Genomic DNA, 23,354 nt, shown 5'->3' with positions numbered 1-23,354 from the left:
TGAACTACTTGTTTCACACATTTGCTTTTCTGATGAGGTATATTTCTCACCATCTGCTGCCCTTTTGCAGATTTATATGCAAGCCAGCCCCTCTATTGTTTGAGAGAAATGCCCATACTTCCAATCAATATGTCCTAAAAGGGGATTTTTTTGCCTAAAATCCTGATAATTTTGGCCCATTTTTGGCCCACGTTCAAATTTTGAAGGTAGCACATGAAAAAGCTTTGCACAGCTTAAACTTGATGTTTTATTGGTTTGGCTGACCTTTTAAAGAAGCATACCTCCCTATCAGAATTATAGGTGTGCTATGGCGTCAGGCCCTCAATGTGTCATCGGTGATCAATGCCTTTCCCTATGTAGAGAGAGGGAGGTGAACACTCACTGACATCCCCTCTCTCTCTCTCTCTCTCTAATGCATACTCATTCTCTTTAAGGTCACCTCTGTCCCACAGGCCTTAACACACAACTGTCCCCACAATTAGATGTGGTTCAGTAAAAAGCCTTTCAGATTTAAGAATGGGAAAAGCTGGCTGAGAGCTCTGGATTTAATGACTTGCACTACCCAGAAGCTAAATGTCTAAAGATGATGAATGGCCTAAGAAAAGAAAGCAGGTTTTGTAGCTTAATACACCCCTTTAATCACATTCACACATCAGTTAAATGAAGAAATGAAAATCTTCAAATCACTCAAGATACATACATGCTCTATTTCATTAATACAGTTAATTAATATTTGGCTTTTAAAAGTGGGCAGCACCATTAACAACATATAGTCATGGAATTTATAGAGTACTCTGGTAAATAAAGGGTGAGTAATTGCAAATACCACCTCAACTTTGGTGCTTTTAAAAGTTTTCTTTTTAGTATGGGCTTCAGCAGTTCTTGTGTCAAGCTAAAACTTGTCTCCGTCCTACACACAGACCCTGAATTTAGGTGCAAGAGTTTAAGATACTGATGGGTGGCGTATTGGCTAACGTGATTCATCTTCTTTCCAAAAACTGGTGTTAACAATGACTGCAGAAGGGAATGCCACTTCCTGATATACACTGAATAACCTACATTTTATCATCCACGCCGCTTTCCTTATAACAATGTGTCGGCAGCAAGAATGAGCTGTTGTCACAAGTTAAGCAGCTGCCTCAGGGCTAAGAGTCACTGCAACAGCTTGAGGGGCTGCAAAAGCACAAACTAACAGGGTCTGGCAGTGCATGTGCGGGTATTGCACAACCATGACCACAAACAATATGGGCTACAATTAATGTGAGCATCACAGTCTACATTTCATTGCCGACACTGGCAAATTAGGATCGCCTTTGTTGACAACATTAATGCGCACATGGACATGCATGTTTTAGCAATGATCTGCTGCGTAACCAGCAGGATAAATGACTGAAAGAAAAAATAAGCGTAGCTCAAGCCTGCATCGCTCGTGTTGCACAAAGGAAATTATAAGATGTGATGAACTCTCTGGCCTGTTGCGCATGGATGTCTTTGTGATGATCCACAGCTCTGTAATTTCTATACTTAAATTTGAAAAACTTGTTTTGTTACTTTCTATATTGTAAATTTCTTCTGTTGTGTTTTCTGTCTCAGTTAACAACAATGCTTTTTAAATATTACCGACAAGGTCTGTCAAGGTAAAACTGTCTAATGCGTAATGCAGTTGAAAGGGTATATTGTATGAGTTTTGCAAGAAGATGCCTCTCACTTGGCGATGTTTCTATGGAAACTGTAGCTCAGTCACTGCTGTTTCATTTGCTAAATTCATTGCATTTGTTTAAAATCAGGGGAAATGGCTGTTTTGCAGAACATAAATTTCAACCTTCACATTTAAATTTTTTTTCGTCATCTTGAGTTATTCAAGCATGCTATTATATAAACAATAGTTTTTGATAGATAGTCTTTGAAACTATTTAGTGGTTTTGGCTGTGGTGTGACTGTGACAGTAAAACAAATGAAGAAGATTGAGGAGCTATCTGGCTTTTGGACTTCATTGCTTGGTTTCAAAACAGTTGGATTAGACTACATGGAAAGGAGAGGAGAGGACAGGAGATAGCAGCTACAAGTTAAGGAAGATTTGGGCTTCAACACCTGAAGGTCAAGCAAATAAAATGGGAGGCATTCAGACACACCAAGTCACCTCTCCTAGCAACAGAATGGATTACATCTGATGATGAAAATCAACAAAATTTGCAAGTTAATGACACAACAGCATGAGCAAAGAGGGTAAAGCATCTTGTCTTTCATATTCATGTTCTGCTGCCTTGTACCCTCAATCTCCCTCTTTCATTTCCCCCTTAGTCTCTCTATCAGTTCTCTTGTTCATGTCTCTTTTACTAATTATTATTTTATCATTTTCCTGTCTTATTTCTATTCGTTACCATGGTCCTTGGAGGAGAAAACAGAAAGATGAACAGCAAAGACAAAGGGAGATAACCAGACATATGCCACTGTAGACTGTAATTTGCAGTCAGGTCCCTGCAGCTGGCTTTGATCTCTGTTTAGAGGCGCTAATGGTGGAGTCTTAGGGAAGATCTGGTGACCTTTTGCGTATCTATTGTGTATTTGTTTTTGTGTCTGTATAATACTGTTGTATTTGTTAAGGAGACAAAGAAAACAGGGCAGCACGGCAGCATAGTGGTTAGCGCTGTCAGTAAGAAGGTCGCGGGTTCGGTACCTAGCCTGGTTTGCATAAGTTTGCATGTTCTCCCTGTGTCTCCCGGTGACACAGGGAGAACATGCAATTGTTTGACTGTGAGTGTGAGTGGTTGTTGGTCTCTGTCTGTCTCTGTGTGTTGGCCCTGGCAACCTGTCCAGGGTGAACCCCGCCCTCGCCTGGAACGTTGACTGGGATTGGCCCCAGCACCAACCACGACCCGGAAACAGAAAAGCGGAAAAGTGGAAGTTGGATGGATGGGAAAATAAAAAATAAAAAAACACAACAGGTAGAGATTGCTAATGACCACTGAGATAATATCTGTTTGTTTTACAATCTGGTGGTCTCAAAAAAGACTGCAAAGGGTGGCATGGATATGGTTCTCATATCACAGTTAAACATTGTACAGCTATTGCAACGAATCAGTGCTTTACTAAGTGACCGTCACAGCTAATAACCTCTCTGAATGAGTGGATGTAATTTTAGTGGTTTCCCAACCTTCACACTGAAATGGCCCCATAGCCTGAGGTAAAACTTGAAGCAGGCACAAGCATTCGAAGAGCAAGTGATCATCGAGAACTGGAGGATTAATGTGTTTGTGTGCATACAAAGAATATGATGCCCAAAAGAGACTCCCAGTTTCCTCCTCCAAACACAGAATCTGATTAAATTAACAAGACAAAGTGATTACAGAGACCTTTTATAGGCGGAAAAGCATCCACTTAGAGATGATTTCACGGAGATGAAATAGAGCTGATTAAAACAAGGGATGGAGAATTTGTCAGTGGATTCCTGTACTGTTTTGGTTCCAGATGAGATTGTTTGGTATTATTTTCTAACCTCTTAGCCTTACTGGTTTAAGACAATTTGATGCATTTATAACTTGATCAGAGGAGGGTCTGTCAGTATAGTGCGAAGGAAATAGCGAGGGAAATGAATTTCAGCTAGTTATTCAACTGTGTTATTCATGTTTTTTGTGACAATGAAATGCAGTAGGGGGTAATTTTAATATAAGGGAACTCTGTGATAAAATTTGCCTCTTTATAGTTTATGTATTTGAATGTTAAGTTTTCCCACTTCTGCCTGTTTTTGGATACAAGTAACCCACCTCCTGCAGAGTCCGTCTCAGTCTTAAAAGCAGGGTTTTGACGGCAGTACAATCTTGCTGCATCAGTCTGAGTGGAAGGGCCTCCAGCCCCGGGGGCAAGGACTCCTCTTCCCTCCCCAAACCCAGCCCTGAGCTCCAGTCCATTGGAAGCAAGCTGGTGGGACGGCTGGGCTCCCTGGAGGAGAGAAAGACCAAGAAAAAAAGTGGGAAAGAAAGAGTTTAATGTTAGTTTGAGTCATTGTGGAAACTTGACCACTGAGTAATATATTGTCATAGTTCTCTCTCAGCTCTCCACAGGCAACTCACAAAATGTCATCCTTGCCTTTATATGTTCTTGATGATACAGACAATGTCAAAATGTCTTCCTCTTCTTGCTCTAGCTTCTGAATATGCTAATAGTTCCCAGATTCCCATGGGCTGCCAAAAATGTACAAACTTAATCTAAACCAGTGACATTTACTGTCTGACCCACAGGCCTCATTCAGCACCAAGCCTTGATTGGCATTAGCAAATAATTAGATGATTGTGCAGCAACGGTTTTCACATACAAGGTGGCAACACACGCTACAAATATAAGGTCACTCCCCCGACCTCACTGTGGTGTGACCACCTCTGTGGATGCCTTGGGCATTAGTGGATGTGCTATTTGATGGGTAAATAAATAGAAGGCTGGTGTAGAGTAACTTGGGGGTGAAAAAAATATATACAATACTGCAATATAGGTATGAGCTATAAGTTTGTTTTGTATTCTTGTGGATTTATTGAATCCCTACATGTTACTACACAAAAAGTAAAGAAACACACCAGTCAATTCGTCTAACTTGTATAGAAGCCTTACTAGTTTTTTTCTATTCCAGGGCCCCATGCTGACTAACATTCATTGCAAAATCAATTACAATGGATTGTTTCAAAGTCTAAAATCAGTAAGAGAAAAACAAGAGTATGAGACATGAGGAAAGAAATGCGCTAACCTCATGAATCCAACCTTTTGCTTCCAATTTCAACCAATTCAAGCAAAACTTGAACACAATTTCATCAAATCACACTCCAAAATTTAAATAAAGGGGAGAATCACAGCAAACTATAAAGTTACATCTCTATTAATGTGAAGATTTTGACATCTTATTCTTGCACTTTCGAGAGAAAAAACTAAACAAAACAAAGACCAACACAAAAAAAAAAACCCAAAAACAAAAAACAAACAACCTGCCAACTAAAACAAAGTGAAAATACTTGATAAAAGAGTAAAAGAGACAGAAAGACAAAAAGATAGGCAGAAGAGAGATTTCTGAGAACCTGCATCACTTGCAGTACACAGCAGCTGCTCCACAGGTTCCCCTTGAGTATTTATATGTTTGTATTTAAAACCAACACCACAAATCTAAATATATATATATATATATATATATATATATTCAAATGATTGCTTGTGAAGATGCATACACATTACTTTACTCAGATCAAAGGGGCCAAAGCTCATATCTCCATTTTCTAATCCAGTGTCTCATCATCATTATCAACTTAAAAGGATACTACATTGTCAAAAGCTTTGAATCATTATAGCCAGTTGTGGTGGTGTGATTCTGTCTCTATGTATGCTCTTGTCAATAATTCAGTGTTTTGATTACTGCACATTCACAAACTCTGCTGGAAAAATGAAATTAGTTTTTTACATGCTGCTCAGTGAATGACTGTGAGTGTGTGTGTGTGTTTGGGGTCAGGGGGGTGGGGGATATCCGACACCTTTTTAATAAATAAAGCTTTCAAAGTTTTAGCGCAGCAGAGCTCCTGGTCACTTGACATATAAGGGAGATTAAATCTCATCAAAAAAAAAAAAGACAAGTTGATAAAGCAGTGTTTAAGGCCTGGTTATTAACAAGCCTCTGAACTGATGTCACTCTCTATTCCTCTGTGCTGCCATGATATTTTAGTGGCGGTACGGGGCCAGTTTAAGACACATGAGCACAAATACTGGGAATTCAACCAAAGCATTGTTTTAATTATGTGTCCCGTTTGAGAACAGTTAATTAAACGGTAAACAGACCCATACAGAAGTATGCCTCTGGTCTCTGGTGCATAGTCTTCCGGTTCTTTGTCCTCAAACCCATTTGGAGGAACTTTCAGCAGGAGTCAGGGTTTTTAAGTGTCACCACATTCTTCATCTGTCTCTGGCCTCCAGCCTATACAGAAGCTGAAGAAAACCACCACAACTACAAACACTGACCTTATCTTTAAAACCTCCGTCTTCATAGTCACTCATCGCTCGGAGCCCACTTCATTTGTTGTGCCAGTTTTAGAGTTGAAGTTTCACCAGAAGCATATTTTTTAACTGATGTAAGACTACTTTGAATTCCACTTGCCATGAAAACACACTCAAAGACCAAGATCTCTTTCTGTTGTGTGAATTCAATTGAAGAATTATGTGACTAATATTTTGATTCAGCCTGTTAAGTCTTACCTGACCAGTCACACATACGAAATGTCCAATGCATTAAGAAATCATAGAGCAGTTTACTTTATGGTAGTTTTGTGCAAATACAAATATAACATGATGTCAGTATATCAGCTGCTGTGATTTACAGGTCGGTAATTAATTTTGGATCATTAACTATATCTACTATGCGATAACAACATGGTATGTAAAGATGCTTTTGCAGTTTAGTGTTGTCATTGGCATTTGGAAGACAATTGTTGTTGTGTACATTTTGCATTTTTTTCTTCACAGTAGTAATTGTAGAAGGATACTAAATCTAGGTTGTATTATTTTCAACTTGTCCCTGATGTGGTCATAGGTGTGACAACTGTGAAGAAACAAGCTATGCAGCTTGATCAGCTTCAATGAAAACACTGGTAAGAACTCAATTACACAACTGAAATTCAACAGCACTGGTAAGGCAATAATCAGCAGTATTAGACTTTTAGTAAAAATAACCTCAATCTTGAGTCTTTAAAAAGCGGTGTCCTTTTCCAGTTGACAACAATTAAAATGCAGCTACATTCAGCTTTTTCGATCAATAACATTGTGTATTATGACTCTTACTTGGCCCAAAGAGATTTTCCAAATGTCAAAACTGGGAACAAAACAAAAGCCCAGTGAATCTCCAGCTTCAAGGCCAATGCGGTCTGAAAGAGTAGATTAGCAGCAAAAAGTTTATATTCCTTTCTCATAAGCACAGAATGATAAAACTTTTCATGTTAATTGGTAAAGATGGCCTCTACCGTGATACAAAATATTATAATAGCATTTAGACATCTAAATTATAACACAGACATAAAAAAGCAAACATTCCTGATGCAGTTGGAGAGTATTAACTTAGCTATATAATATGCTACCATTTGCTTGTAAAGTATATTTTACATGGAATGAGATGGACAATATAAAATTGAAATATGGACATCCCTGATTGATTGTCTGTAAAGCTACACTACACATCAGCCAATTTAGGAAATTAAATAAAACGTACAGATACTAAAAAAACTGAAACTTATAACAAATTGATTAAAGACGTTTCAGCAAAATCCTGCATTAACCTGTCTCTGCAAAAGTTATGCTATTTTGACAGAAGTGTATATAGGGGTACTGTGTATTTCACCTTTTTATGACATTTTCGAAAGGTGAGTTGAGAAATACCAGCATCCTGTCTGAAAACCAACCTGCGAGCCCACAGTCTGCATATCAAGAGCAATGCAAAAGGGAGCAGCGGCAGTAAGGAGAGGCTCACATAATCACACAAATGAGGAGCTCTTTATCATCAACAGACTGTATTCACCTTGACTGATAGCTATTTTAAGGGGAGGTGAATGGAAATTAGATGCCTTGTGTCCCATTCCCCCAGAAAAATAACCAAGTAAACAGCAGCAGGGAGCATTAAGGCTGACAGTAAATTAGAAGGAAAAATGTTCTTTGAACAAAACAAGGCCATATCACTAAAATATCGATCAATGTAAGCCACTCTAAAGACTTTTCACTGGAGAGGTCACGCTGAATTGCTCCATCATTTGCTCTGATCCCGAATTCCTCACATGTTCACTATCCTGCCCCTTCTTTTTTATTTTCACTGTCCTCCACCACGCCTCTCTCTGTCTACCCCTCCCTCTCACCCTCTCCGTTCATCAATCTTTAACCCCGTCTCTTTGATACTTTTCTTTGTTCACCTGCGCTTCCCTCATCCACTCCTCCCACCTCACCCTTCGCCTGAGCCCTTGTCTTCTGTCTCTATAACCCCAACTCCAACTTGACAACCTCTACGGTAAACTAAAGCAGTATCAAAGGCTTGGGTGTCCCCCCAGGCATTCTGCTGAGCATCTCAGACAAACGTCGATGAAGCCTCTCGTCTTTTGAGGACAGGTGAGCTCTGTCTCTCAAGCAGCCATATGTGTTTTATTCCCTCCTAAACTATAGCTTTTGTTCCTTCTTGGCTGTGAAGTTGGGGTGAACTTTCTAAATTTATTCCTCTGTTGGTCCAGCTCTGTCTTGACACGATGAATTGAGTGTAAATAAATGAAATATGATCGATCATGCATTCTTCTCTCTGACAGTTTGTGTCAAATGGCACAATGGAGCTCAGTGCCATAAGCAGGTTTTTTCTTTTTTTTGCTCTCCTTAAAGTTGATTTTCTTTTCTTGTTTGTTTTGTCTATCTTTTTCTCTGTATTTCTCTGAGCCTGACACTACATCTGTTTTATTTAGCTTTCGCCAGAACTCAAGTTTGGATTCCTCTTATACCTACACGGTGAACATCCACTCCACCGAGTGATAAGAAAACAGGTATGAGAAAGGATCAAACAGCACTCAGCTCGCTTAAACAAATAATCATGAAGATGTCCTTATGGAAAGCATCACTGTTTTAGGGAGTTAAAAATTGTATATTTCCAGTTAAACTGGACAGCTGAGGGCTGTAAATTTGTTTAACGGTGCACAATATTTTCTTAAAAAATGGAAATACCACCAAATCTCACACAGTCATTTCTGGGTCTGTTGCCAGGCCGTCTGTAGCAGGAGAAATGGCACAAGAAATGATAATTTTATTATTTCAACAAATTAGCCAACCTTATCTCCAAACTGTAAAAATCTGCAACTTCATTTCAACAAAATTTTGTTGTATGCTGTGGCAATAGTCAGTGCCAATGCAGCAAGTACACAGTAAAATTAAAGATATAAGTTTTGGGGAAGGAATGCAACACAAAAACCTTTACAACAAGCACCATGGTATCCAGCTCATCCCGAATTGTTTAGAAATGATCACCGCGTTACTTTAAACTCAGCACTGTGCCAATACCTTAATATTGCAGTGAATAATGCTTTGAATAGCAGCAGAGCAATGGGCTATTCTCCTCCACTGATGTTAATACCTTCTGTGCTTCGAACTTTGGACTTCAAATCTACCTTCGGCAGTTTCATTTCCAAAATAAATTGTCCAGGACACCAGTTAAACAGAAGAAAACCCAGTTTCACCGAGAGACGAATAGAAGTGAGAACCAAATGGGTTTTTCAGTGGCAGCAGCGTCAGCAAAGACCTCTGAGCTGCTGTGTGCTATATGCGTATATGTATATATATGTGTGTGTGCGCACGAGTGTGTCTATTTGACCATTATAAAGCATTTACAAGTTACAAGTAGACAGAGTTGTTTCCCAGCTAAGTATTAACCTCATATGCAGGTAATTACCACACACATATGCTTGTAAGAGTGTTCACACACGCACACACACACACACACAGACAAGGAAGTGAAAAGCACAGTTGAAGACAAGTCTGTTCAGCGATGATAGATGTTATACAGGCATGGAGGCCGTTTCTCTACTCGGGGTCATCTGTCTTCTCACTGTCATGAGCCGATAGCTCGACACTCTCGCTCTATTTCTTTTTTTTTTTAACAACTCGCTCTGTCTCTTTCTTTCTATCTCACACACATAGGCAATTGCACACACACACACCTCTAAACAGGTTATATATGTGTGAGTACAGAGAATAGCAATCTGAGATAGGAGTCAATTAGAAGATTACACAAGTGGACAAAAATACTAATTTGAAATCAAAAAGATGTATTACGACACCGACTGGTGGCTAAAAATGGTACTGCATCACAATGTCAGGGTGGCACTAATTACAACTGAACTCATGGATTAAAGTGCAATTTGACTTTTTCTCAAACAGATCAATTACACAAAAGAAGGGAAAGCAAACAGGGTTGGAGTGAATATAATATACACATTGTATATCTCCTCTTCTTTTTTTTTTGTCCTACTTCATTTTCGCCTACACGTGCCCTTCCTTTTTTGGTTTCTCCTCTCCCTTCAAACAGACTTTTTTTCACCTTCTGTGTTTCCCTCCCCTGCTCTCTCCTCTCCATCCTGGTGACTCACTCCTCTCAGAAGCCATTTCTCTATAGCAGCGTTCGAAGTGATCCATTTCACCAACCTGAAAAAGCCAATTATCTGCCCTTTTTTGACTTTCATTATTATACCACTCATGCAGAGTTATATTACTGGGCCCTTGGCTTGCAGCAGTGACACAAACCTGCACAACCACATAGACAATCAAATGAAACACGCACAGGGGCGACAACAGAAAGGCACACTTCGATTTCTGGGTTTGCATAATGCTCAGTTCAGGGTGTGAAGTCACAAATAATGATAGCTCAACAGATAAATCATGTGTGATTGAAGTGCATTATCGCGAGCATCAGTAAGGGGCAGAGGGGCAGACCCTTGTCACGCAGCACTATTAAGACTGCATTGTTTCAAGAGTAATAATAATAAAGGACACTTTAACACTGAGACATGGTGACAAAGACAACCAGTCCCTTATGCCAACTTCTCCCTCATTAAATTTTTACTGACAGTGAGGAGCATATTTATGGGGATGATCCAATGTGCAATATGCATGTGTCTGGCTGCGTAAATGTGGGTAATGGAGACATGCTTGCATCATGTGAGTGCTTGAGTGCATGCTCTCGTCAAGCATGACAGAAAACCACAGCTATGGGAGAATGATTGTCCCCATTTGTCACTCGTTCTCTCCACCTGACAGACACAGGGCACTCATTTGCATTCCACACCTGGGGCTACGGATGTTTAATGCTGCCATTAAACTCATCTCAGACATAAAGTGCATCTGTGACTAAAGAGTGAGCACAAGCCAAGCTCCAGGCAGTGAATTTAATGGTGAATTCAAGTCTTCAGACACGGAAAGGACGAGAATATAAAACTAATGTAATATGGCAGGGGTACGTTTCTGATTAACCTAATTGTCCTTTCTGCTTTCCTTTGCTCACTGCATGAGGAATCTGCTTGTTCCCCAATAATTTTAGACTTTTAAATTGTTTTTCTCACCCTGATGTCTGTCCATTAACTCCTGAGACTATATTTTAAAATACCTCAGCATCTGTGAGCATCATGATGTTAATCCCATACAAAAAATGCTGACAACCACTGAACAACCACTAAGCAAAGCTTTGTTTGGCAGCGCAATTGCATTGTCTGAACCTACCAATTATTATCAAAGCTTTGTGCTGCTTAGAGAGTTCTATTTCTTGGCAGATATTGGTCCACTGTGTCACATTTCATTTTCCTGTTTCTGAGAACATTGCCAAGTCAAGTCAAGTTCAAGCACCAGCTCACAACAGAAGTTAAACTCAAGGCACTTTTGAAATGGAGCCGGTCTGAACCTTTGATATAAAATTATTTATGGAGTCCCAACAATTCCCCATGAGAGCAAGCATTTGATGACAACAGGAAAGAAAAACTTCCTCTTAAGAGGCAGAAACCTCAAGCAGAATCAGAATCAGGGTGGCTGGCCTTCTGCCTTGAGTTGATGGAGAGAGAGATAAAGAGAGGGAGACGGGGTGCAGTGAAATTTCAAATTTCAACAACTGTATCGGTAATGCTACAAAAGATGCAAGTATTGTAAAATGATAGCAACGAACAGTACAGTTATTATATGCTCACCAAATCACTAAAAAATTGCATCTATCATTCAAGCCTTAAAGTGTCTTTCCACTAAACTCCAACATTCTCACTTAAAAACTCTGTTCTCACTAATAAGAATGTTTTTTGATAACTATGGGATTTTTGTTTTTGTGTTTGTTCCTTTGCTCATTTTTCATTTCTGATAATGAGCTGCGAATTAAAAAACATGAACGCCAAAGGTGACAACAGATCACAAAAGCAACCAGCAGCTGATGGGGTGGGGGGGGTTCTTTTTCCGAATAAACTCAGATCAACAAATCCATTTTTAAAATGCTAATTCATCACATAATGGGAGTTATTATTTTGAACTATTATTTGGAGGGCACATAAATGATCATCTATTGTATTCATTACTGAAGGACATGATCATTTTTGCACTATTTTTTGAGCGCCCAGATAATAAAGCACTAAAATTTTAGTGATATTATATTCGAATTGCATTTGCTCAAGAAGCCTCAGCCTCATTATACTTTACCTGAGCTTACAGCTACAAGTTAAAAGTTCAAATTTTCAGGTGAGATTTGCAAATAAAATATTACCATAGCACCATGAAAATCTACTTTGTGTTGTATGTTTGATAATGTATTCTAATTAGTTATATGTACCACAGTTGGGAGTAGATAAGATTATGCTGTCAATCCAACAGTTCAACAGAGCAACAAGGAGCTCACATTGTTGAAAAGATGCATTGTAAATTTAGCTTTCTCTGTGGTAAACAGCAGAGAGATAACATGGGGATGTAACTGTACACTTAAGCTGGAAATTCCCATTTTAGGACATGTTTTAATAAGTGGACAAACAGAGTGTGTAGCTAGTGTTTTATTGTGGTGAATGTATGTCAACATCAACAACACTAAAATAAATTAAAACAGTGCCTCCCTCTCTTCTTTTCATTGCATTTCCTCTTGTCACTGTGAGGACTGCCTCATTTCTTTTCACAGAGCCAACAATATTGTCTAAAATGAGTCACGGTCATGATTCGTTGTTGTTTTGACAAAATAAAAGCACACATAAACAAATATTTCCATGCTGAGTCAATCTAACGTGCAAATTACACTGACCCTGTGTGTGCATGCCTTCACAAACTCGTTCTGTGTGAAATAGTTTTCAAATGTTCATATCTAACAATAAATGCCTCTCCTCATTAAATCTGGATGCTTAAATCATTAGTCATGTTTATTTCACTTGTTGCGCATAAACAATCACTAGTATCAGTACTGAATTTGATTAAAATAAAACTCAATGTGAAAAGTAATCCGGGATACAGGAATGTATTCTGCTTGTCGTCATTTATTGAAGTGTTGTTTCCACTGCAACACAATAGGATGCTTGTGTTTATGCTGGAGTGACACCGCTATCTATCAAGATGTGAATGGTCGTGTACTCAAGATGTCTGAGTTTCCTAATTTGGTATCACACGTAGAGAAGGTTGAAATGAACAGCAGATGCTCAATTTGTGTGCTGCAATTTTAATCTATTGTGTCCTTTCCCAAGTTAATAGAAAAGTAAAAAGTGGAAAGTATGAAAGTTCAAAGTTCCCAAAGCTAAAAATACAGCTACTAACACCCCAAAAGCTGAATTAATGAATGCATTGGATATCTTTTGCTGTATCCAGATCCAAACAGAAAGTAAAAACAACACGACCAAAAATGTTTCCAGTCACTCAGCTCCACTATGCAGCATCTCCAGCCATAGCACATTTTACAAGACATAGTCAGTGAGCACAGGTTTTAGGATTTGGCCTCTGAATAGACAGTGGAACCGAACCTGGCAACATTACTGTGACGAGGAAGGCTTCAGGATGTTCTGCAGAGCCATTGCATCCAACTTATCCAGCCACTATTTGCCAAGAATCACAAAAGGCATTCACAGACATTGAGTGAGGGAACTTTTATCAGGCTGCATGTTCTAATGGGCAATGGAAAGTTCAGAGCATGCTTTTGTTCAATACGAGAAGAAACATCTCAATGTATCAATTCAAGTCAATGTTAGCAATTTGATGTACATTTTCTGAAAGGTATGTTCTATTCAAAGCATTTATCAAAAATATGTTCATGACAAAACTTTAAGCGAGGCAAATAATGTTTGAGGACCCCTCTTTAGTATTAAAAGTCCTCCAAAAACTGCAAAATGACATTAAACAAACCTTCATGCCTTACAATCTGTTAACACGAGTGAAAGTGAATAGCACTTCAATAATTCGTCTATTTCATGGAAAAGACATTCATTTATTCATTTATCTTCTACTGCTTATCTGGTTCCAGGTCACAGTGGGTGCTGGAGCCAATCCTAGCTCACACTGGGTGGAGGCGGGGCACACCCTGGACAGGTCGCCAGTCCATCACAGGGCCAACACGCAGAGACGGACTGAGACCAACAACCACTCACACTCACACTGAGAACTACGGAAATTTTATTCATTTATTCATTGCAGATCAAATATTTTTCTCTGTGTTGCAAATCAGAACTGCACGTTCTAATTCAAAGCAAGAGTAAAAACTGAAAGCCAACATGAATTAGTCTCCCTGTATTGAACATTTAATAAACCTAATAGGGTGACGTAAACTTGAAGATAACATCGGCAATGTACAAAAGAAATATGCACAAAAGATGGCATACAGGATTTTGAACATGTTTAGCCTATTAGGCTGGGATAAAAATTTAAAATGTCTTAGTCTATATCCCTTGCCTTTCCTCTGGGGCACAGTGAGAGCGCTTTAGAGTGCCATGAAGCATGATGATCTGTGGGCACAGACTGAGCGAACAATAAAACGATCCCATTCAAAGGAGTCTGTCAGAAACATTTAAATATAACTGTCAAATATTCTTTGTTACACATGTAACCAGAATAATGTGTGAACCAGAATAACCACCTCATGGTGTCTTCACCAGTCAAGCTGCAATTTACATCCACATCTGTCCTGGACTAAACTACACTTACGCTCTGTGTTTAATGTACAAAGCATGTTCAATAAAAGGTACTACATTTATTTGTCCTTATCAACATATTTTGAGTTTTTTATGAGTTAGGGCCAAAAACATCATGACCTTGACTTTTTGACCAACAAATTCTAATCAGCTCATCCTTGAGCCAAAATGGATGTTTGTGTCAGATTGAGGGTGTTGCTATACATTGGTACTAATAATAATAATAATAATAATTATGTAGTAAAGTATAAAATAAAGCAAAATAAAGTAGTTTGCTATAATGTTAATAATACACTTTATAACTTTGTAACGGCAGATATTTGACCTGCAGTCTTTGTGTCTTAGTTAATCTACATGCCTTTTTACTATTGATTCATCAAGATTTGAGTCAAATTCATCACCTAAAAAAGTAATAAACAAGTTCAAGAGGATTTGGAGTGTTGCATTATTACTACTATTTTTCAAAATGTGCATTCAGTAGATATCAAAGTAATATCATCTTATTTTGTTCTTATTTTGGTCACAATAGTATAGTGAAAATCTGAAATTCAAAATCATTTGGCATCACCTACAAATTGGACAGACAGGGAGGAGAAAATCTGCTCTTGTTCCTCCCAACTCCCATTTTATGCTGTGTGTGTATCTGTGTCTGAAAATCATGCTGCAGTGCATTTTATCTGTCCCCAGCTCCACTCCAAGACTCAGCTGAATTTTTTCAGCTTGAATATTTTTATAATGTCTGTCAGCATATGATTTACTGTAGGAGGAGAAGTGTGTTATTTTTGCTGACAGTATCAAGTCAGGTGGGATTAGAAAACAACTTGGGTGGAATACTTGATGATATAAAAATACTTTAGAATCATTTTAACAGTAAACAAATTTGTTCCTCTGATTATGAGTCCATGTGAGCAGATTTTATATCATCACGGATTACAGCTCTCTGTGGGAGACTACAAGAGTAACACTATGCACCAAATCTCCCCAAATGTGGGAAGAGGGTTTCTTTTCGTACCTTAACACACCTTCTCCACATTTCTCTTTGTTGCTGCGTGTCATCGTAATACCCAACTGACTCATGTAAATTTCAATGAGTAAACTGGCTCTCTCTGTACATATGCACTGGGTGCAATTGACAAGGCCTGGCTCATTTTGTTACACTTGCTCCCCTCTGCTAACATGATATAATTTAAAATCAATCCATCCATCCATATTCCACTGTGTTTCCATTTCTGGTAGTGGGATGTGCTGGAGCCAATTCCAGCTCACTCTGGGTGAGGGCAGGTTCCTCCCTGGACAGGTCGCCAGTCCGTCACAGGGCCAACACACAGACAGAGACAAACAACCACCCACGCTCAGATCTATGGACAATTTAGAGTCACCAATTAATCCATCACATGATGTCTTTGGATGGTGGAAGGAAACTGGAGTCATCAGGAGAACATGCAAACTCCACACAGAAAGGCCAAACCCATGACCTTCTTGTTGTGGGGCGACAGCGATAACCACTACGCCGCCGTGCTGCTTAATTTAAAATATTATATTAGATTAATAATAATGAACAGCAAGAACAAAAGAGTAAAGGTAAAAGAAAAGAATAAGGCATGTCAGATTTCTGTTCCCATAGCAACAGGCAAGCAATATCCCAAATATCAAAACTGAATTTTCTCTTTGAGTTTCTGATATGAGTGACTAAGGAGTCTTAACAAAAAATACATATTAAAGATGTATTGCAAACAAACATTCAGGATTCACTGCTCTGCATCTCCTTCGTCTATCAACAAAAGACACTTCGGGAGCTGCTGAAAACTGGCAAAAGAACACAGCAGACTGTAATCGTGTAATAAAGCACGCAAACCTGCACTCACCATTTACAAAAGTATGTCTGGCACATCTACAGTTTGTCAGTACGTTCCTTGAATGCAGATATTCAAATATGAAATCCAACAAACTGAGCTGGTGTTCAAGGTCCATATGAGAGCAATAGGATTGCAAGTTTTTGTGAAGCAATTATATTGGAAACATCTGCAAGACCAGCAATTAGCAGGATAACTGTTCAGTCTAACTTGATTGACAAAAACTGGCAACTATTTCTAATTGTTTTTAAACAAAAATGGGGAAAAGGTGTAGATTTTTTTAATTATCAAGCTGAATTTGAGTATTTGGTGTTTCAAACTGTTGGTCTGACAAATTGCGAGATTTGAAAATTTCAGCTTGTACTCCAGCTCATGATAAAGGACACCTCACATTTCGGAGATGAAATTAATCAGCAGTAGTTATTAGTTGCAGTCCAACATCTATCTGACATGCATTCCTTAAATGTTTTCAACATTTAAGGAATGTCTTGTTCTCATCCTCCAGGTTTATCACTGGCTCACAATGATTAAAGAAGGAACTACTGTAGAATACACTGCGCATCTGTGACTAATCTCTGTTCAGATCTTCTTCAGGATGTATGAGGTGATGAGGGACAATGTGACTCCATGTTGCTTTGTCCTACATTCAAGTAAATATAGGACAAAGGACTGTCTCCAGCTTCTCTTTTCTACATCTCCCCCCTCTCTTTCTGGCTCTGTTCCTGTGCACACTCTTGCAGCCACAAAATGTGGAAACTAATATTAACTATAGGCTGTTTAATCCTTTAGCTGTTACTGTGATGTTATTGTTTATAAAATAAACAGGGAATTAAATTCCTACCATCAAAAACCTTCAAATGCCATACATCAAAGAGGCAGTATATATGATGATAGACTGTGCGTGTGTGTGTGTGTGTGTGTGTGTGCATGCAGCAGATGTTCTGTGCAGCCTGTCAGAGAGCCAGCAGTATCCTGCAGCTGATACTCTCTCTGGACAGGTTGACTGAATGACAGGTGAGTGTGTTTGTGTTTCTTTGTGTGTGAACAGAAAGGAGCTTGCTTTGCCTCCAGCAAATCAATGTCCCCTCGAGGGAATGTCGAACCTGAGACAAAGAGCAAGAGAGACTGAGAGTGAAAGAAAGACGATGAGCAAGCCCTGGGCAAACACATTTTCTTCTCTTTCCCTTCTCCAATCTGAGCTCCTTCACTCACAGAGTTTACACGTTTTGGGATAAAATTTGTGTGAAATATTCTGTGAAAACAAATCAGAAACTGATTCGACAAAGTTGGAAATTAACACTTGCCGGCAGCTATCAGTTGATCAGGTTAAAAAAAGTTACACCTTAGACCTCAATTATTCATTTCCCCACCATTTCCAGAGCGAATTCTTCACTGACATGGATTCTATACTTTTTTTAAAATAACTCATAATGTTTAAACGCTCTTTGAATTCAAAAGTAGAATCTGAAACTTTGTCTGTGTCACAAAAGTGTGATTTATCCAAGCGTAGCTGCAGTTTCCATCTGTCCTTTATTTAATATGTACAAAAGTAACTCTGCTGCTCTGACTTCAGCCCTAAAAACTGCTTTCTGGCAGAAAACGAAACTAACTGAACACACACTTCTTCCTAAACCCACTATAACATCGCACTGTGTCATGTTGTGTCAAATTTTGAGATTTAGATTAAATGTTGAGACATTAATGCTGACTATTGGGACATGAAACAAGAGTTGATCATGTCATCACTAACATAACATATAACAGGATTTAAATGAGTATTTTGTGTATCACATTGTAGCTTCACTATAAACATGGCTCTAGGGATAGAAATTTGTTGGTCAGTCAGCCCACCCATCCAAACTTAAATACTGTATCTCAACAACTATTGTATGGACTGCTTTGAAATTTGGTACGCACATTCATGCCCCTCAACTGAATGAATACCAAAACTGTTAGATAATTATTTAATTTTTCCAGTGCTGTGGTTGATAACTAAACACATGCAAATTTAATGACATTTCCAAAAGCCTCTGCTGTAGTCTGTGTTTAGTGCTAATTAGGAGATCTTAGCGTGGCATCAGGCTAAACTAAGATGTGAAGGGTTTACTGGTCTGAGTACAGACATACAGGACTAACAGCATGAATGGAGACTTTTATTTTGCTTCACAATATGTCTAAACTACAAGTGATAGAAAAGGTTGAGGATATTTGAAATTTCAGATCTGATTCCCTTCTTCATTATCCCTTGCTTTGCTAGTGGGCTACTATATTAATACAGTGTTTCTAATTGGATTGAAAGGGATGAGCCACCTTAATATATTTGACATTTCCTGCCTGAACTATGATGTTACAGGCCAGACAAACTCAGTCAATTATAAGGAATCCACACAAGTGATATTTTACCATTGACCTCATATGAAGAGAGAAATAACATACGCCCATAAAATATTTGTGTGCAAGTATGATCCTCTAGTAATTTCAAGGAGCAGTGAAGAAGTGGAACTTCAGGTAAATGAAACAACCAATGTTCTGTCTGACAAAAACCTAGGATGAGTTGAAAAGGTTGACCCCAGACTTGCATGATTCACTGGCACCATCTAAACGCAAAAACTGTCTTTCCATTTGGTATAACACAAAGACTGTTAGAAATGTGACAAATAAAAACCTAAAAAAAAATCAAGGTAAAGGCCAATGCCTCAGCGGTGCTGTATGAATCTTTCAACCTCTACTTAAAACCACTCAAAACCCTGTAAACAAAAAAGATCATAGCCAGTTTGTTTCAGGGGAAAATATGTATAAACTAAGACATCCACTGCATGAGTGCATGCAGAAAATTAAGTGATTCAACCAAGGATTGGAGAAAGGAGCACTGAAAGGCAAAGTAGTAATCATTTGGTGGCTTGCTAGACACACCACCACACAATACCACTGCTGATACAACCCCTTTATTCGCCACTGGCTCCATAAAACCAAATAAGCCCTATCCACAGAGGTGCTTTTTGTCTCTGTGCGTATGTGTGTGCATTTCTGCCCAGATGTGTAGGTGTATGTACATCTCTGTGCGTGTCCAGCAAGGACCTGTCGTGATTCCTGAGCACCAAGAAGAAACACGCTTCCAAATCAAATCAGATAAGGAGCCATCCTTGGCAGTGGCACTCACACATACAAACAGAAACTCCAAGTGCTCTCTTTCAGCTGTCGGCTATTGGGACACAGAGGAAAGCAGAAAAGACAGCTTGCATATTTATATTCCACCAGAACTTATTTATTTATTTACCCTCTGTCTTTCTGTGCTAGAATCTCGTTTCATCTCCAAGGGAGGGGAAGACATAAAACATGTTATGCATTACAGGGAACATTCAAGATCAGCAATTCTTGGAAAAAACGAAAACTACTCAAATTCCTTGTCTTTCACGTGGTGATGGACAATGGGGGGAAAAAGATACTTTGCTAGAATTTGATAAAGATGTTAGATGCCCTCTTTGGCTCAATGGGTGATCATCAAAGCATATCCAATCATGAACAACAAACTATTGATTTACTTTTCTCAAGAAGCTATCAATGTTGCAATCCTTGGCGAAGGCAGATTAAAATTTCTGATGAAGATAATTCAGTCAAAAGAACCAGCCCAAAGGCCTACTCTCAGTATGGTTCAACATTTGTAGGGACATGATGGAAACTTTAAACACACATGTAAGCATAACAACAGCATGAGCGCCAGTGCCACAGTATGTTTATTTATTAATCACTAAATGGGTAAGTAATTTTACGTGTGCATGAAGCAAAATGTGACAGCATATAAAATATATAAGGAAAATATACCTCTGAGTGCTTTCTTTCCCTGGGATGCGCTCTCCGGATGGATCCATGGGGGAGGGGAGCAGGTTGAGGCAAGAAGCCAGGGACTGGCTGGAGTCCTCTCTGGAGACTGTGCAAAGCACAACACACATATGGTCATTGCATCAAGTTGATTTTGTAATCTCAGTTAACACATTACCAGATTTTCAAGAAAAACATATAGCACAGTAATAATTGTCTTTCTCTTCCCAAACTTCATCTGAGCTGTACAGCAGACATGTATCCAAATAGCTTTTTAAAATTTTGTTGTGACGGATATCAGCAATTTTGATACTGGCAGTTATTTTAAAAGCGATGTGCTTTGTTTTAATGGCACATTTGACATAACGCTGTGGAGGAATTTTGAAAAAAAGGCTGGTGATGAAATAAAGCTTTGGTTGTTCTTTATGTCTTTTTAAACGTCCAGGGTCTTAGTTTCTGTCCCTGCCTGATTCCACAAGGCATGAGTCACAGTTAGAGTAGGAACATAGCCCTGCGGCTGAACACCATTGGCCATAAATTGCTGTGAAATTGCTTGCTTTTTAATAAAGGCTTCAACAAGCCACCTGAGAGAGGTAAAAAAGAGGGAGCCAATGAGAGTGTGTGGGGGTGTGCGATAGACATTTGTCCATTTATACATCTTTATAATAAGCTGTGTATGTATGCAAGTCTGTCTTTTTTGTTCATAATGCCTGTGATGCACCTGTGTGTAAGCTCTTTAATTTGAGCGTGCAGAGGAAGCTCACGCCAGCACAAAGTCTTAGTCCCTTGACTTTATGAGGACGATTTGTCAAACCTTTAATTTCATGCTACAGTCTGCAAACCATTAGGTCTAATGACTAAGCAGCCAGGCTTGTGTGTTAGACTGTGCATTAAGAACAGTGCCTACTTTAGCTCTTCATCAGCAGGTGCCTTTAAAGATGTTATAAATCTGTTTGTGTGTGTGTATTTGTTCACTAGAATCCCCCCTCCCCACCTGAAAAATTCTCCAACTCCCATAAGCAAAGGAAATTTCACTTCATTAGGGCTGGAGCTCCTGTTGCAGCCTTTACTCCACAGTGCAGTCGAGCATTTTACTTTATTGCCTGCAACTGTGTATTCTGAGTCCACCTGGGGCCAGGATGTTGACAGGGAAAAGATGAATCTCCCTGTTCCAATAACACTGGACTAACAGATGTGTAAGGTAAGTGTCAAAGCCAAATGTGCTCACACATGATGAATTGCGCTGAGGGTAAATGTGGCCTGCTACCTGTGGTTTGCCATCAAACACATGGTCCTTAGATTCAATTAATATCCAATTTAAGTGCAAAAATGGAGGGTGATGATTTTTCAAAGTCATGTTTACCCAGTGATTTGGTGGTGGTGATCTCAGAGTGTAAGTGTTTGCACCAGAAACATATTCAGTACTAAAGGTTTTTGCAACAGCAAAACTCAAGTTTTTCTTAATTACTGTAATGTTGCAATCATTTCACATCACTATATCCACTCAGAGAGGTAAAATAGCTGAGGCTTTCTCACAATGACTATGATGAGAATTGCAATTTGCATATGTTCAAAAATCACACTCATATGTGGTACAGTGACATCCAGACAGAACACTGGTTAAATCTAATGGTTCTTAATGTGTTTTTATGAAAAGAAGCAAGGGTTTCTGTGTTTGGCACTCCATCCTGCACTCTGTCAGAGCATGAGCAATAATTCTCATCTGACAGTCACTTTTCAACCATGAGGCATGGAGACAGGAGGAGTGTGACTGAAATGCCAAAACAACAAAAGAGATAAATTGCTGCAAATGAGGCAGCTACATCAAAGTGGTAGCACATGTTGAGAGAAATAGGGAGATGACTGGTTTTATGATTTAAGGTGATCAAATAGAGGTGGACTAATGAGGAAAATGAGTGTGAGAGTGCAGGGAGGAGCATTGTAAGAAAGCAAGACAGCAAAAAGGGGTGAAAAGAGGAAAAGCAGCAAAGGAAATCTGTGACAATGAGAAAAATATGAGCAGACATAACTTGAATAGAGGGAGGGGTACATAAAGGCAAGAGTTTGTATGTGACAGATTCTCTCTTTTCATCCAGATTTGAATTCTTAGCTCCTCAAGACCTCAACAAAGAAACACATTTTTTTTTCCACAAATATTCTATAAAAGTAAAAAAAAAAAGACATCTGCTGATGGTTTCATATTCCCCATTTTAATTTAACCGTTTACCTCAGGTATGCTAGTAAATGTTCAGTAAGCACCAATGCACAAGTTATTAAAACTATGAGGGAACAGATTGGTTTATACAGTTCATTGTGAAAGAGTGACCATGTCTCATCATCTGGATCTTCCCTCTTCTTTTATACCTGACTCAAACACTTGCCATAAAGGCCTCAGTGTCGAGATGCAAGAACAGTTACCATGTCGATGTCGTTGGTCATCAGAAAGGTCCAGGTCCAACATGAGATCATCTTCATCCAGCTCTGAGGAGCCCAGGTTGTTTAATACATCCTGAAGAGTCAAAGAAAAATGGCATACTTAAAATGACCAATTTAAATATAGTCAGATTAAATATGAATGAGTAATTATTGTACACCTTACAATAAGATTTATGTATTTGATCCTGTGTTCCTAATGAGAAGAAAAAACACTGTAGGACCCAATACTTCTGTCTAAACAAGTCATTTTGATGAACAGCTTCAAGTATTTTTACTGAAGAAAAAAGAAAAAAAGCTGAACACTCATTAATCCTTTAAATTCTGCAAACCCTGAGGAGGAAAAACCAAAAATGCTGATTGGAGATATGGGTAAGATATGAGCACATTATTGCAAATTATCAAAGGATTTTCACCAAAGCTATCCAGGTGGCTTGGAACAGTCTGATAGCAATTCTCCAACCAGAAAACCACTACATTTTATTAACACTTGCTATAACTATAATACTAATTATGTAGTTATTTTTATCAAAGCAGGTGATATTTTCCACTTTGGTTGCACTTAATTAGACATTATTCCTTGGATCAT

At 38.8% G+C, this 23,354-nt stretch overlaps 1 protein-coding gene across 5 annotated transcripts in view; it reads right to left on the bottom strand.

Annotated features, from left to right (window-relative positions):
- ccser1 (coiled-coil serine-rich protein 1) overlaps positions 1-23,354 on the bottom strand; it is a 109,324-nt gene that overhangs the window by 68,432 nt on the left and 17,538 nt on the right. For all 5 annotated transcript variants that reach the window (XM_029510503.1, XM_029510502.1, XM_029510501.1 and 2 more), the window contains 3 exons: positions 22,751-22,841; positions 20,336-20,441; positions 3,765-3,939 (listed from right to left, as the gene is read on the bottom strand). In XM_029510503.1, coding sequence (XP_029366363.1) covers positions 3,765-3,939; positions 20,336-20,441; positions 22,751-22,841 — 372 coding nt within the window. The remainder of the gene's footprint in view (positions 1-3,764; positions 3,940-20,335; positions 20,442-22,750; positions 22,842-23,354) is intronic.

The sequence above is a fragment of the Echeneis naucrates genome, chromosome 9 (assembly GCF_900963305.1).
Source record: "Echeneis naucrates chromosome 9, fEcheNa1.1, whole genome shotgun sequence".
Classification (NCBI taxonomy): Eukaryota; Metazoa; Chordata; class Actinopteri; order Carangiformes; family Echeneidae; genus Echeneis; species Echeneis naucrates.
This window is presented reverse-complemented; position numbering and strand designations above follow the sequence as displayed.